Source organism: Nuphar pumila, chromosome 7 (assembly GCF_984573655.1).
Source record: "Nuphar pumila chromosome 7, dmNupPumi1.hap1.1, whole genome shotgun sequence".
NCBI lineage: Eukaryota > Viridiplantae > Streptophyta > Magnoliopsida > Nymphaeales > Nymphaeaceae > Nuphar > Nuphar pumila.
Genome location: NC_143255.1, coordinates 120,941,072 through 120,958,171, shown reverse-complemented (window position 1 = coordinate 120,958,171; position 17,100 = coordinate 120,941,072). Strand labels below are relative to the sequence as shown.

The following is a 17,100-nucleotide window of genomic DNA, read 5'->3' as shown; positions in this document are numbered from 1 at the left end:
ATGAAAATGGGGGCCTTAGTATGATAACTGAACATATTAGGCCCTCTTTTCTCATTCTGCCCTATTATATAGACTTTTTTTTTGCTGTCTATGAGGTTTTAATGTATAATCTGTTTACATAGAACGCACAATACAGTTAGAGACTATAGGGGGAGTTGGACTTTATATTCTAGTTCTTCCATTTTTTTGGTAGATCTTGCTTACTGAGAATTTTACACATAAGTTCACCAAAAGGAATATTTGTTGTTTCAGCTCAACCATATTTGCTAAACAGAATAAAATAATAGAACAAAGCTCAACATTATTTGCTAATATAGAAGCAAGAAAGAAAAAACTCTCTTCTTCCTTCAAAATTTTAGTATGTTTTTCATTATTCCTAAGAGAAACAAAATCAAAGCAGGTCATGTTTCTTATCTATGATTTCAAATGACAAAAGAAAAGGAAAATCATATTCATATCAATTTTTATAAAGTCTGATCAATGATGAAGTTGGTGCTCATAAATTGGTGCTTTGGTTTTTCTTATTCTTGTTAGGTTGCTCTCTTTTTTTGAAAGAAATTTTTGGATGAACTTCATTTCTTCTCATTTTTCTCCGTGGATGTTATAGCCGGAAAAACTTGATACTATCACCCTAACACTTTATTTTACTTCTAATTTTCAATAACTATGGCAGTAACAATGGTAGTAACAACATAGGGTACCTTTGCTTTGCCACCAACCATATGAATCAGAATGCCAAAGGGCTTCTGACTCTGGTGCTATTTTTTCATGCTCTATTCTCATGTGTTTTCCCAAAACAGAGCTGGGGGAATATACTATCACCATAAATATATCATTTTACTTCGAATTTTCAATAACTATAGCAGTAACAATGTTAGTAACAACACAGGGTACCTTTGCTTTGACGCAAACCATATGAATCAGAATGCCAAAGGGCTCCTGACTCTGGTTCTATTTTCTCATGCTCTATTCTCTTGTGTTTTCCCAAAACAGAGGTGGGGGAGTTAAGCACCCGTCCTTTTACAACAGTTATGCAACCACCTAGTTACCAATGGGGTTTGAACTTGCAACGTGTCTCAATTCATGGTGACGTGCACCAACTGCTCCTACGAGACGAGCAGAGCCCCTCTCTTTGCTCTCACGTCTGCTTTGACGTGAGAGAATCGAGCCAATGAGATAATGCTTTTCACTGGAATTACACAAACGTCACCACAATAGACCGCATTTTAAGTGGGAGTTTGAGATACCAGCCGAGTGAAGCAATATCTCTCACTAACTTCGTGAGTTTCATACATGTGAAGGGTAAGAAGGTCTTAACAAAGTTGGCTATCTGTGGTTTTGGGGAGGGCGGTGTGTGTTCTCTTTGAAACACAAATTGTGTATTCCTGTGTGTACGAAAGAATATCTTGGGACCTGCGATAATTCATATGTCAATGTTGTCCACGATGACTTTATAATAAAATAACAAATAAAAAAGGTAGATATGCTTCTGACAGAAATGTCCTCCGGTAAGATAGATATGTGTTGGATGAAAATGTCCTCTCGTTCCCCGTAAATAGATTTGCATGTTTCACCTTTGTTTTTAGCTTGTGTTACAATGCATGGACGCCTTCTCGTTCCTGTCTGATGAGTTGTGAAGCCTGATTCATAGTTTTTTTCCTTACAGAAAGGGGGGTTCGGGGGTTCCCCCGACGAGGCTCCCCCTGTGCGGTCAATGAGCGGGCGTCCAGGGGGCTCGCCCTTGGCGAGGGGTCGTAGGGGGCAGCGCTCCCGAAAAGATTTTTTTTTTGGGCTTATGTTTGAGACTCGGTTTCTTATGGATCAGACCCAACTTGTTTAGGTTTAGGGTTGTCGCCATTGCCTTATAAAAATTCTTTCTTTTATTTCTCTCTTGTAACTATTGAAAAGAGCAATAAGATTTCTCTCTGAGTGGCTGTGGTTTTTTTTATTCTCTCTTCGTTGAAAAGAACAATTTACAGTAGAAATCAGATAAGAGAGTAGTAATTTACAGTAAAAATCAAATCATAGAGTAGCGATTTATAATAAAAATCAGATAATAGAGTAATGATTTACAGTATAAATCAAATCAAAGAGTAACGATTTATAGTAGAAATTAGATCAGACAGTAGCGATTTATAGTAGAAATCAGATCAGAGAGTAGCGATTTATAATAGAAATGAGATCAGAGAGTAGCGATTTACAGTAAAATTCAGATTAGAGAGTAACGATTTACAATAGAAATTTGATTTGTACTGTAAATCGCTATTCTCTGATTTGATTTTCTACTGTAAATTGTTACTCTCTAATCTGATTTTTATTGTAAATCGCTACTCTCTGATCTGATTTCTTCTATAAATCGTTACTCTTTGATCTTATTTCTACTATAAATCGCTACTCTTTGATTTGAATTTTATTGTAAATCACTACTCTCTGATTTGATGTCTACTGTAAATCGCTACTCTCTGATCTAATTTTTACTGTAAATTGTTACTTTCTGATCTGATTGCTACTGTAAATCGCTACTCTCTTATCTGATTTGTACTGTAAATCGTTATTCTCTGATTTGATTTCTACTATAAATCGCTACTTTCTGATCTGATTTCTACTGTAAATCGCTACTCTCTTATTTGATTTCTATTGTAAATCGCTACTCTTTGATCTGATTTCTACTATAAATCGCTACTTTTTGATTTGATTTTCACTGTAAATCATTACTCTTTGATCTGATTTTTATTGTAAATCGCTACTCTCTGATTTGATTTCTACTATAAATCGCTACTCTTTGATTTGATTTCTATTGTAAATCGCTACTCTCTTGTCTGAGTTCTATTGTAAATCGCTACTCTTTGATTTGATTTTTACAGTAAATTGCTACTCACTTATCTGATTTCTATTGTAAATCGTCACTCTACTCAGTTTAACGTTGCCATCATTATCTCTGCTGTAAATTGTTATTCTCTGACTACTCAGTTCGACATTTGCACCCTTGTATCATGATGAACAATGGACTGAATGCTGATTTTTCTGGTAGTTCAACTATTTCTCACGAACAGACGACGATAAATGGTGCTCCAACGATAATAGACGACGACGACGACAAAGGGTGTTCTGGCGGCAACAGACGACGGCAAAAGGTGCTCCGACTATAGCAGACGACAACAAAGGGTGCTCCAGCGATATCAGATGACGGCAAAGGGTGCGTCATCAATCGGAGCTCCTGTTACAACAGATAGTGCATCGCCAAAGGGTGATCCAGAATGTTTAGGGCAATATATTGCAAGGAGCTCCTATTAAAGTAGAGGACTTTACTCTTTAGGGCGAAAACGATGATGATTTTAACCCTTTCTGGCGGGAGGACATTTTTGTCCTTTACTCAAAATATCGTTTTATGACGCTAATGGCAGGAAAGGGTACTTAAGTCTTTGCAAACGCACCAGACTCCGATGCTAAGTGATGCTGACACACACGAGGAAATGTGCTTCACATGCTTACATACATGGCGCTCATTCAGACCCAAGAACACGCACATGCGTGTTTCAGGGGGGAACATATAACCTGCTTCGGTGGTTTTGGTCATGAGTGAATTTTAGCAATCCTACAATTTTTTTAGAAAATATGTCATTTTTATTATCATTTTTCGATATATAAATGTCTTGCTATTACTCCATACATTCCATTAAGTGTCGGTGACCCAACCCAGGGCTTACCTTGCAAGGGGACGAGCCCATTAAGTGAACAATGGCAAGGGTTTCTCATCATAAAAAAACAATGGCAGAAAAACTTTTGGCCTATTATCTTCCATTTTATTCTTTTTTGAATTTAGGAACAATCACTTTATACTGATTAAGTTGGCCAGCTCTGGAGGAAGTGCCTTGCGGAAGTCACATGTGCAGGTCATGTTGACCCAATCTGGCCTCGAAGATGGATTCAGCATGGTCCAAATGCTAGAAAACGGCTTTCGGATCATGTGTTTGTGATGAAAAAACACGAATTTATGAGCTGAAAAATATCACATATTTTAGGCTGTTGATTTTTCAACTCATAAAATTGTGCTCATGTGCCTTAGTCGGACGATTTAAAAGTCGATTCCCACTAAAAAACATGTAGATCACATCTGTAAGGTTAGTTTCATGAAAAACTCAAAGAAAAATGAAAAAGAAAACTCATTATGACATCATGAAGACCTGAACCTGAACTGAAATGTAACGACTGTGCTAGCATTGTCAGTATCGGTATCAGCCCTGAATTGTTGGGCCGCCGATTCAGCTGTATAGGCTGATATCGATACTCAGCTGAATCGTTCTGTATCGGCCCAAAAATAATAAAAACTTATTATGTGTCAATCATAGTGTCACTTGTTAAAACCATTAAAACAATATACAAATATTTTTTGATATTTTTTACATTTATTAAAAAATAGCCGATGCCTGCAGCGTATGAAATTCTGCAATTCTGCCGATACGATATGATGTGTATCGGCTGATACAGGGCGATACACACAGATACTGATAACATTGCCAAGCACGGTCAAATACATATTTGCATCCACTGATGTTAATAGCTTGAACATGAAGAAATTCACATTCTTCGGACATGCATTGACAAAGTTTCATAAAAGACCAAGGAAGCACAGAATTTAAAGCATCAAACATTACAGACAACCGAAAACCTGAACTAAGATGAGAAATCCTAAAGCCTCCAAACAGAAACACCTAAAGTCAGACAATGGAACACAGTTTGCCGACCCATCAGGCTTCTTCTAGTTCCAAGTAATATAGAAAACATGGTAACCATTATTAGGCCAGATAAAGACAACATCAAGAGCACAGGAAACATAGAAGCTCTCTCTAAACTAGCTTGTGTATGGTCTTCATATCCGCCGCCTCCTTGAGAGTTCCTTCTTCAACATGAATCCACCAATTGAGCAGGAAATTGTCAACAACAAGCCTAAACCATGGAGAGAGCTTAAGACCCTCTTCACCAGCATCTGCTTTCCTAAGAAGCTCTTTTAACTTCTCCCGGTTAACGTATTTGACATCAGCCACCTCATCTGGGTTTGGGTCCACGGTGACATCTCCAACAATGAAAAGCAAATAATCCACTGAATGCAAGCAAATTTAAGAGATTAAGTAGATAGAGTACAAAAACAAAGGGGTACAAAATAGCACATTGTGAAGAAACTTACACTCATGTTCCCCCCACTTGCCATCAGAGGGTGCTTTATATAGCATGCGCCCAAGTGGTATAAACTGGTCAATAGGCAGATCGTGAGCAGGAATTCCCAACTCATCAAAGAGCTTTCTTTGTGCAGCATTCCTCACCCCTGCACAGAAAAGAAAGGGAAAAGAAAAAAGAATGACATATATCCCAATAAAACTTTCAACGTATAATGTTTGTGCTATTATCTAGAGATATACCAAGGAAATCTTCCTCTATGAGCTCTGCTTCACGATAAAGAGGGTGACTGCAGCAGGTATTAGTCCACACAAGAGGAAATGTTACCTTTGTAGCAGACCGTTGCTGTAAAAAAAAGAGAGAATCAGTTGCCAGTCTAAAAATCATCAGTTCCTTCAAGCAAATTCTCAGACACTATCAATTATCCAAGGTTACAAGCACTCTATCCCACAGACTAGTCAATCCCATCTGAGGAAGTTCACCCTTTTGAAAGAAAGTTTTGAGCACCATCTCTACATCCCAAACTAGAATCATCGTTTTCTTTTTCTTTCAATTTGAGTATGTGTAATCTTCACACTTTCAGAGTGGGACTAAGAATCTAAATGAGCCAGATTTTAGTCCCGAAATAAATGATCAACAATTTCATGACCCTGGCTAACTAAGGCAGGCCAACATTATGTCAGGCTAGTCCACATCACATATCCAACTTCTATGATTATTCCAAGCGGAGTTGCATTTAAGCATGGAAGATAGACCAGGACTAGGTCGGAACATGAGCAGAGCGCAAGCCAAGCCTCACAGTTCGAGATCTGCTCATTTAAAGAAAAAATTCTTCAAGCTCAGCTCAAGCTGGAGGGGAAGAGCTTTGAATCTGCAATCTCTTTCAAACCTACCCAACATTCAACCTGTAAGGACAGGACTTATTTTTCTGTCTTATTATGCAACACAAAGACTATATGACCATATTAATGTACATGTTTAACAATCCTAATCGAGGCTACTCAAACTTAATCAAGCTCGATAGAGATACAAGGCACAGCTCATTTGCTACAAACAAGCTTGGACCTGTGCTTGAGCACGGCTCAATTATATGCATGAGCAACCCCAATCCAGGTTGAGATAGCTTGACTCATTGTGCACCCCTAGCCACGACTGCAATTAAGAGCTTTAGTGGTCAAGGTTTGAATTCTGGTCCAGCTTGATCCATCAATTTGCTTTTCATAACCTAAAATATTATTGCCAAGAGAATTACCAAGAAGTTTTACGTAAACTCCCGAATCAATACTGACATAAACAAAAATGTAAAGTTAAAATGATGATCCCGAAATTTAGATTACCCAACAGATTGTGCTTCATCATGCAAAACCTTTAGGCTATAGCACATGCCAATATCCAGAAAACTATGAAAGAAGCCATGGTTGTCAAAATTAGCATTCAACTTGGTGGAAAAAGATTATTAAAGCCTCACAGCAAGCAAAGCACATACAAACAAAGTGCTCACATGAAGAGGCTGATCAGGCTAAGTATATTTATATTAAGAAAGTTTTCTTGTGATACTTCTTTGCAAAGCTTGTTGTATTTACGTAAACATTCCAATTGCAACATTCCCATGAAGATATCACTGAACATGTTTCATCTCAATATGGTCACCTAATCATGCCATACTATGTTGACATGTCCAGAAAATATGATAGATGTAACATACCTGCAGGAGCAATTCATATTTTGAATTAAACAAGAAAACACTGAATGCTCTGTGTAGAAGATTTTCAGCTTCTATTTTCTCCATCAAATGACCTGTTTAACAAACTTTATAGTTACTACATGATCAAATCATGATATAAAGAAAAGAATAGGATTAGCTGTAGTGAAGCTACTGCACAAGCCAAGAAGCAAGCAATGTCAAGCAGGCTGCATAAACCAGAGGAGCAGAAACTATAGCTAAATATATTTAACCTATAACCTTAGTTGTCAAAGGCGGCCTAGGCGACCTAGGCGCAGCCACACCGCCTGGGCGACCAGGTTTGGGCAATAGGGCCCTATATTACTGCCTATGTTTCCTAGGTTGGGACCACCTAGGCTTTTTTTAGAGCCTAGGCTCTTTTTTTTTTGAAAGACATATCATTTGTTTTCTTCTTCGAGGAGGAGAAAAAAAAAGAATATTTTTTGAAAGACATATCAAGAAGAAGAAGAAAAAGAATACATGTTATTGGTCTATTGCTTGTATTATGTCTATTGTTGAGAAGAAGAAGAAAAAAAAAAACATTATTTGTCTATGGCTTGTATTATGTCTATTGTTGAGTTGAAGAAGACATTATTTGTCTATTGCTTGTATTATGTCTATTGTTATTGTTAATTTTTTGTATACACGATTTTATCTTTTGTGTACTGTTCATTCACGTTGTTAGTTGTATGGTTTGTTTATTCAATTGTTAATTTATTCTTAATTTGTTTGAGTAGGTTAAGGTTATGTAATATAATTGCTTTGCAGTGGTCAACGACATTATTTTTCTATTGCTTAATGTTGATTGATTTTATGTTGTATACATGTTTCTTATTATGTTTTTTTTTAATTTAGGGTACCGCCTAGGCCTTTTTAGGAGCTCACCGCCTAGGCTCTGCCTATAACACATGCATGGGTCAAATTTAGATACATAGAAGCAAAACATATTGACATTTGAGCTTTTACCACTAGGAATTCTAATAAGCCATCCAAAGAACTTGGAAGTATGAAGTTCAAGTTGTATACTTCAAATACGTCTAATTTTATGCATTGTTAGAATCTAATTCCAGCAGCCTGTTTCCATTGCCACTTCAGACAACAAGAAAGAAATGAGGGGTCCAACCAATGCTTGGTTGTGGCCAATGCCAGTTTGATTCACCGAACATTTTGGCACTCCTCTGAAATGCTAAGGGGACTCAGAATTCCCTTTTCAAGATCTTACGGCTATTTATAGCTACAACCTTGATTCCGAAAAAAAAAACTCAATCCAATTGCCCTCGCAATTTGACACATTGAAGCACATTCTCATCATGAAAGCTATTTTAAATTGGTTTCCAAAAATATTTTCTAGGTTTCTCTGGTCGCAGACCTTAGATGCATTAGGGATTTACATTTTTATGCTTTAGAAACCAAGATGTGATTGAGAGAGAGAGAGAGAGCAGAATAAGAAAAACTCGTGAGATTAGGGCCACAAACAGAACACTTCCATTCACTAAATTGCTATATTTTTAGAAGAAAAGCGCAGGGTTAGGCAGGCCCCTACCTGTTTATTACTGTTATGAGCCAAATAACAAGTATTAACAGCAGAATAACAAGGGTAGTTAGGGTATAATAACAAAAATACCTTGGTACAAATTCTATATCAGAAGTATGCGTATATATAAGAGCACTATTTTACAATCATTTTAGAAAAGCCCTTAATATCCCAACAGTAAAAGATGAAAATCATTGTCAAGCTTGCCAATGAGTTTGGTGAGCGTTGATCTTCCAATACCCTTGGTGCAAACAATTGACCAATTGAAGTTGAGATCTCATAGAATTATTTTAAATAATGTGACCACCTTTTGTGTCAATTAATATCAATATGCTTAGTCTTTAAATAATAAACAAGATCTAAGGAAAACTAGCACAAGACCCATATACAACAGTACAAGAATTGGCCAAGCAACAACATTAATCAATTGTTCAATAGCTCTCTCTGCATACAGGCAGAAACCACAAGTTTTTGTATGAAGCCCTTATGAATATCAACATTTCTAAACCATCAACTATACCGGTCAAACCACTAAGGAATCTATGGTTACATGTTTTCCATGCCAAAGTTAAGCAGCCCTACTGTAGTTTTGTTTCGAAAATCTTGATTGTCTGACTCTTGTCATTGTTAGGGATAGACATCCGGCATCCAGCCAGCCGGGCTCTCAGGTAGCTGTCCCACCTTGGACTGGGATCCTGCTGTCCTGCCCAGTTAAAGTCTGGCTGGGCGCAGCCCGATTAACTAGACAGATCCAAATCAGGCCCAGCCCATTATCAAAAGGCGTAGGACCTGGTCGAGCCTAAACAGCCTAGCCTGAACCCGATGATAATTGGCTGAGATCATGTAGGGCCTGGCTTTGGGTCAAGCCTATCAGGCCATTTCCTACCCCTAATTCTCATAAAGCCCTTTGGATTTCTCCTCATCAAGAAACTACATCGAGATGGATCCTATTCTCCGATCCTCTGATTAGTTGGCAGAGCTATTATCTCTTATTGGTTGAAGTTGTTTATTACTGACAAGATTCTTGACTTGATTAATAAAAAGAAAAAAATATATCTCTTAGCTCAGTCACTAACTTCTTTTATGTTCGTCTCTATATCCGACTACATGTTGTACCCCTAGACGGAGCATCTTTCTGGACTATTTTATGGGTTTCTGGATTGTTGGAGTCAAGAGATATGAAATAAGAGTTGAACGAGAATGAATCCATTAAGAAAGATTTTTCACTCGTTTTTGAATCTTGGTTGAGCAATCTTTCTACCAGTAGGGATGATACAAATTCTTCATGTGTTTGATTTGTAGTCTTTGAATGATCTTTCATTTTTTAGAGAGGGAGTGACCAAGTTGACATAATCATCTGTTTGATATCATTACATGATATGTACATACATATATATGGGTAATGGATTGACAATGGTGCCATTACATACAAACGAGTTTGGATCTCCTATGTGCAAGTTGTTTTGAACCAAACTGACCTCATGGAACCGGATTTTGGATCATGTTTTTTTATGAGAAAAAAACACAATTTTATTACCAGGGAAAATATAGCACCAGTGTTATTAAAAGCGTGCCTCAAGGCGCAAAAAAGCGTGCCTCGCCTCAAGGCGAGGGCCTTTGTGCCTTGAGGCGCAGGTATAAAGCGCAAATGCCCCAAGGCGTGCGCCTCATACACCTTGAGGCGCACGCCTCAGGGCGAGGCGCGCCTCAAGGTGAGGCGTATACGCCTCAGATTTTTGGTCAAATGAGGGTCAAAGCCCTCATTTGACCAAAAATTAGGTTTTAAATAACAGGACTCCCCGACCCTAATGTTATATTTTTTGAGAAACACGCAGTTGGGGGCCTGTTGTTTTCTGAAAAACAGAGAGCCGAGGCGACGAGTTAGGAGGAGATGAGTTCGGGGGCCAAAAATTTGTTTGGGTGTATTAGGGTTTGTTGTCGGAGAGAAAGGAGGAGACGAGTTCGTTCATTTGAAACACGTAGTTTGTACATTTTGGGTAAGTTTCACTTTTTCCCCATTCTTGTTCTCAGTTTGTATTTTCTGATTTTTCTTCAACTTATCTTTCCATCTTTTGGACAAAGCATTGGTTCACAAAATAGGTTTTTCATCTTTGATTTGCAAAGGATGAATGGACTGCAACCCTCTGTCCAAAATCTCCTATATAGATTGTGATCTGTTGGTCATCTTTTTAGGTTTCTTTAAGGTGTGGGATAAATGCCCTACTTCTTTTGAGTGTTGATTATGAGACTTTGTTACTGCAACTTTGAGAATCCTCTTTAGGTTTTTAACATTAATTATTTTTTGTTTGATTTATTCTAGTTTATTAGCTTAAATTACTTAAATTAGGATTTTCTTTTGATTTACTACGGCAGACCTTTGGTCCAGACTGTTTTGTCAAGGGTGCTTCTCATAACAAAAAAAACTTAGTGGGTCCACTGGTTGGTCATCATCCTAAATCAATTCTTAATGGTTTTTATCTCTTTTAGTAGTCAGTTGAGCACGTTATTGTGGTGACAAAAAAAAAAGATTTAAAAGTTGCCAGTCATTGAATTGATTTGGCAAGCCATGCACAACTTGCTACATTCGGTTGAGGAAGAAAAAAAATCAAAAGATATGTTGAATCCATTGAATTGATTAGTTGTTAATGCTAACATGCATTTTCTAATTATGTCCATATGATGTTGTAAATGCTAATATGCATTTCGTTGTTAATTTTTTATTGAATGAATATTGCGCATATTTTATTTCTTAGATACTTACGTAGATCAAGTTATTGCATTAATGTTACTTTTACATGTTAATCTCATATTTTTTTTGTATTTATTTGAGATTTTTTATTTCTTGTTGGTTGTTGTTTCATCAATAAAGCAATTTTTATTTATTTATAATTTTAGATATTTTTTATAATCTTTTTTAAGTTTAAAAAAAATTGGGGCTTACGCTTTACGCCTCGCCTCAGATTTTGGTGGAGCGCCTCGCTATGCCTCAACGCTTTTCACAACACTGTATAGCACATTGTAGGCCATTGATTTTTGAATTATAAAATCCTACCTGTGTCGAAATTGGACGATTCAAAACATAATCCCCACTAAGTGAAACATGCAAATCACATCTGTAAGGTTGGTTTTAAGAAAAACAACCAAAAAAAATAAAAAAGGGACATTTCTAGGTAATGGCGACATGACCAAATGTGACCCATATATATAGGGCTAATGAGTTAATATAACATTAAACTAGTTGTGTTTAACATTAGATGGATTCAACCTTATTAAAATAACTAATTATGAGTTAAACTAGTTTTTAAAAATACATGGTTACTTTTTCGGGCATTATAGGTTTTTTGAACTTGGAGGGAATTGAAAAGTCAAACACCTTTTCCAAAAAGCTAACTTTACAAAGCTATCAAAGTTACCTTTTTACCTCAAAAAGTAACCTTACATTTTGAAGAATGCCATTATTTTAAGGGTGTTTTAGTCATTTTTATAAGGTTGAATCCATCTAATATTAAACACAACTAGTTTAATGTTAGATTAACCCATACATATATATATATGTGTGTGTGTGTGTGTGTGTGTGTGTGTGTGTGTGTGTGTTAAAGTTTTATGAGCACCAAAAGAAAGCAAGGCCAGCCACATAATATATTGTGACAAACTTGTGAAGGGTGTTTGCCTATGACACTGTTTCAAACATAGTCACAAACATCTCCAAGAACTTAATAATACTGATAATATCACGAGGTTTTCAAATTTTTGCCTCTTTTAAATGTATCATGTTATTATCTCAACTTTCAAATGATGGCAAATGTGACACATACGAAAGTCAAAATCAAAGAGGGAGGTGGTCTCATAAATAAAGGTGGGAGAACCCACCTTATCTTTGATGACATGGGACTATTTCCTGTTTGCTAATATTTTACCCAGCCTACTTGTATTTATTCTTAATGTCATCTTTTAACATACCACTATGTTTCTTACTACAACAAGTGTAGTTGAAGGAAAGCTGAAAAATTATTTGCAATAAAATACAGCATTCTCCAGCAATAAACATATTATAAACATCTTGGCTGAACAAAGTGGGTGGTTGTATTATTGAACACATTGATGACCCCAAACATGTTGTCTAACATGTCTGAATAAATGGTTAATCCAAATATTGATCTTTATAAAATCATTGTTGAAAATAAGAGCTCACACAGAAAGAATGTGGAAGCAATGTAGCCCACCACCCTAGAGAGTTCATATTATGATGAGTGTGGTTGTGGCTACTCCTCAATGTGCATCCTAACATCAATAGAAAGATCCATCCATCACTGCAAATGATTCCACATGCATAACCTACACAATTACCTCAGAGCTTAACATTCAATACACCATTATGGTCTCCTACAAAATGTATCAATCCTCAGAATCATCAAAGCATTGAGTAATGCACATTTGGCTGCCAACATTGTAAATCAAGGTGATGAACTTAATTAATAAACTATACTCGTCATAGTTTCTTGTGAAATCACAGCAAAGATGCATTTCATTGGTGATCCAATGCTCTTAATAAAAAGTCGATGACTTCAAATAAAGAATTGAAAAGAAAAGGACTTCCATCAGCCTTTGATAACTTGAGGCTTGACAAATGGTGCTTTAATGAATCAGTTGTTCAACATGTTACCAGCATATATTATTCACGAAATATTTCCACTTTAAAGAGCAACTCAAAAACCAGAAATCAGCTAGCTAGACATTTAAATTGATAATTTACTACTAGGATCGAAACCTAGACTTCAATAAGTTAACTTTGCACGTTAACTTAAATGAGCAAAATACATAAGCAAGCAGCAACAGCTAATGGCTTCCAAAATTCAATTTCCAGCATGAAAAAAGAGAAGTGACTGCAACAAATCAATGAAGTCCACAATTCAAGAGATTCCAATGCTACTATTAATTTGGACAACAAGGCCTAATAACAACACAACTTAAAGGAGCTTACGGATTTATAATTGCCCAAAATCTATCAAGCATCGTGTGACTTAGCACCTCTGGAGATTGAAAATCGTGAAGTCAACAATCTTTTTAAAAAAAATTATGAAGTCAATAGTAACACTGCCAGGCTTGATTCAACTTCAGAGTCAATTCATTAAGTATGCTAAAAATGGATAACAAGTGTAGCTTATTATATTTCTGTTATTGATAAATAAAATTTTCAACCATCTCCTAATAGAACTCTTGAGAAACAAAATCAGATTCAGCAAATGTTGTCCATATCAATGAATTTAGAAGACAAATCAACACTGAACATGCAAATGGAAAAAGTTTTCAGTTCATTTAATGCATCCACAAACTTTTTTTGCTGAAACAAGTTCCCATCATTTTAATTATCTAGAAGAAACAAAAACTAGGCTATGCAAGTGCCCAACAGAATATATGTTCCTTGTTAAAACGTAAACCATTACTAACAGAGTGCCTCTCCAGCCTATCCACTTCTTCAAGGTTGAATAAAATCTAGTATGGTTATATTTTTAAATGACTGATGGTGATCCCATGCATATGAAAATCAGAACTGAAAACACAAAAATGTATAAAACTCATATTCTTCTGATCATTCATAGTGTTTGTCTAAAATTAAAGAATTAGATTTTTTGATACACAAACAGACAGAAATGTTTAATCTGACTTACAATTGTACTTTGAATCATGCCCAATTACATGATCCTCCTCATCCACCAAAATGCACCTGTGGAAGTATAAACCAAAATATGGTAAACAGTTTGTCTCAGGAGCCCTAGAAAAGATACTGAAATAAATCCTAGATGCATGTTAAACAACAACCGTCAATAGATAACTCAAATATTTCCCAAATACCATTAACAGATATCGCCAAGGCAGCACTGGAGGAGCTTTCTTTTTATTCCAGTATTGTTAAAAGGACTAACCAATTTGGTTTCTCAATAAAACTATCGCACAAAATTATCGCCGTTTCACCGTAATTCAGAACGTTAAAAGTTTATCATTACCGTTAAACAGTGATTATAACCCATTTTTGCTCTTAAAAAAAGTTATTCAATCCCAAATAAAAAGAAAGAAAGAAAACATTATTGATTGCTATCAGAAGTTCCCGTACATCAAAATGGGAATTTAAAATTAGTTGTTGACCCAGAATGTTGGAACGTATAAAACGTGTTTTTTCTTATCCTTCAAAAAACTCAAAAAGACGTACGAAAACGTGCTTTTCTTATCCCTAAAAACACGTACAAAACGTGCGGCGCCCATCAAATAAGAAATAAACCTACCCTTTCTTGATTACCCTTTTTTTTTAAGACCAAAGTGGTTGATTCGAAGTTTCGAACCAATACCTTCTTCAAATTATGCACTCAGTTTCCACTCCTTATTAACTAAAAAATGTGCTCTACCCCCTTTCCACGGAATAATTAAACAGATAAATAATAAATAAAAAAATCTTCCAATCCCGTTCCTGCCCAAAGGGTTCCACAGAAGAGACCCAAGAACGATGTTCTCCTACCATGGATCCAGGAAGATAGAACAGATCCGAGACGTTTTACATGCATTTTCACTTCTGCATGCACAAGAATACCGCTTCGATCTCGTCCTCGAGTTCAACATTCCGATCCGAAACCCTCTGAAAAGGCACCCTCACTCCTCGTCCATTTTTCTCCCAATTAAGCTACTAATTTCTTCATTTCCGACTCCGAAAGGCCGTCATTTACAATTCTTCGGCTATATCGACCTAATTCCGGCGGATTTTCACGCAAAAAAGAAAAGAAAAGAAAAGAAAAGGGAAAGGGGGAAAAGAAAGGGGGTCTCACTCGTCCTCGAACATGAGGCGTCTTTGAACGGCATCCATGGCTGAATCCGCGGCCTCTCCCATCTGGACGACGGACGCGACGGTTCTCCGGAGCGGAGGCGGCGCAGATCGGACGGCCGGGAACAGCCGGCGGGCGAAAAGGAACGTCTGAGATCGGAGATCGTGGAGGAGAGTGGGCGGTCGGAGTGGGAGGGAGGAATGCGACGTGGAGCAACGGATCGCTCTGCTGAGAAACAGCGTCGTAGTCGCGGACATGGCGGTCTGCCTCCCCTTTATAGCGAAAAAAAAATATAAATAGGGCTAATTTCTTTGAATATGTTTAATCTTCGGTTTTCCTCTTCCTTTTCTCTTTTTCTCTCTCCTGCTTTTCATAGAGACTTTCTCGGCTGTCGAAAAAAAAACTCTCCCTGCAGCGCTTTCCTTGTGCCCCAGCAAATCTTGGTTTAACGATACGCGCAGTTTGTTTAACCTTCACCATCTGTCGCTGTATCCTCAATATAGTAAGGAATCAGGCGAAAAGAACAGGTGCAATATAATTTTACAAATATTAGTGCATTAAGCACCTCATCATCATCCATCGTGAGGGACAGGCATGTCAGTTGTGGGGCCCAAGGCTTGATGGAGGGCAATCAGGTGCTTAATGCACAAATTTTGTGCAATGTGGTTGCACCCGATCCGGACCCTCCAGCGCTCACTAAAAGGATCACCGTCGGGCGCAATTGTTTCACGCCCTCTTTCATGCGAAAAGATCTCTTTTCTTTAGATTTTTGGATAATCCAAGTAAGGGTGTCAACGGGCCTGGCTTACCCGGACCAGATCAGAACCAAACTCTATACGGTCTGGGTATGGTGATAAATAAGAACAACCGGGTTCAGACCTGAAGGTCCAATTAATGCATGGACCCGGGTATAGTTTGTGAAATTTTATACCAGACCTGGACCTGACCCGAGTTCCAATTCAGATCTGCAATTTTTTATTGTAAAACATGATAAAAAATATGGTTTTACCGGGTATGGTTCATGTAGTTCTTATTGGGACCGGGTATGGTTTTTCTTATAATGGACCCGATTAGACCCGGGTTCTGACCTGATACCATTCCCCAAAATCTGGTCCGGGTTCTGACCTGATACGATCGGTAAATGAGTTGAGCCCCATTACAAGTTGACTCATTTTGTTTTTTAAGTTTTTGAAAATTTGATCGTATATATAAGATATATAGTATACTTATAATATATAAATGTGTTAATATACTTATGCTGGAAATGGGTTAAAAGACATGTTAAACATGGTTTGTTTGCTAAGAATCAAACCTTGGTTTGTGCGATTTCAATCCCAAAATATGATTTTTTAAGTCGTGAAATTTTAACACATTGTGGGCCATTGGTTTTTGAAGCCCTTAAAAAATGCTTACATATCACAATCACATGATTTAGATCTTATTTTCTACTAAAAAAGATCCGATTTATAAAACAAAATTCAAAAACATGAAAAAAGATTATTTGTTTTCAATAGTTTTGTGCCTTCAATATCACTAAATATTACCCCTGATATATATATACATATATATATATATGAAAACCTACAAAATACAAAACCCATAGATTTTTGGTATTTTTTTTGAAATTCTGACCTTATAGATGTGTTCATTGCTTTACTAGAAATAGACATGCATTTTTTATGAAAAAAAATAGTATTTGGAGCCTCAAGAATTTATGAAATTCTAGGCTGTTGATTTTTGAAACCTTATAAAAACATATCCATGCATCATAATCAAATGTTCCAAGAAGTGATTCCTATAAAGAAAAAGCATATAGATCACATCACATATGTAAGGTCAAAATTTAAAAAACATAC

General features: G+C 36.8%; 1 protein-coding gene across 1 annotated transcript; it reads right to left on the bottom strand.

The window, feature by feature from the left end:
* Positions 1-4,552: 4,552 nt before the first annotated feature.
* On the bottom strand, positions 4,553-15,662 carry LOC149833225 (isopentenyl-diphosphate Delta-isomerase I). Its single transcript, XM_090015002.1, has 6 exons — positions 15,248-15,662; positions 14,102-14,157; positions 6,881-6,972; positions 5,418-5,520; positions 5,186-5,323; positions 4,553-5,101 (listed from the first exon to the last, which is right to left on the bottom strand). The coding sequence occupies exons 1-6, from the start codon at positions 15,499-15,501 to the stop codon at positions 4,848-4,850; spliced, it is 897 nt and encodes a 298-aa protein (XP_089871128.1). The 5' UTR covers positions 15,502-15,662; the 3' UTR covers positions 4,553-4,847.
* Between the last annotated feature and the right edge of the window lie 1,438 nt (positions 15,663-17,100).

Bases quoted from the DNA above. Each gene is read 5' to 3' on its own strand.
- LOC149833225 (XM_090015002.1), bottom strand. From the start codon at position 15,501: ATGTCCGCGACTACGACGCTGTTTCTCAGCAGAGCGATCCGTTGCTCC. The intron at 6,973-14,101 runs GTAAGTCAGATT...TTTGTTAAACAG, and splicing joins GCATGATTCAAAGTACAATT to GTCATTTGATGGAGAAAATA. The intron at 5,102-5,185 runs GTAAGTTTCTTC...GCTTGCATTCAG, and splicing joins CAAGTGGGGGGAACATGAGT to TGGATTATTTGCTTTTCATT.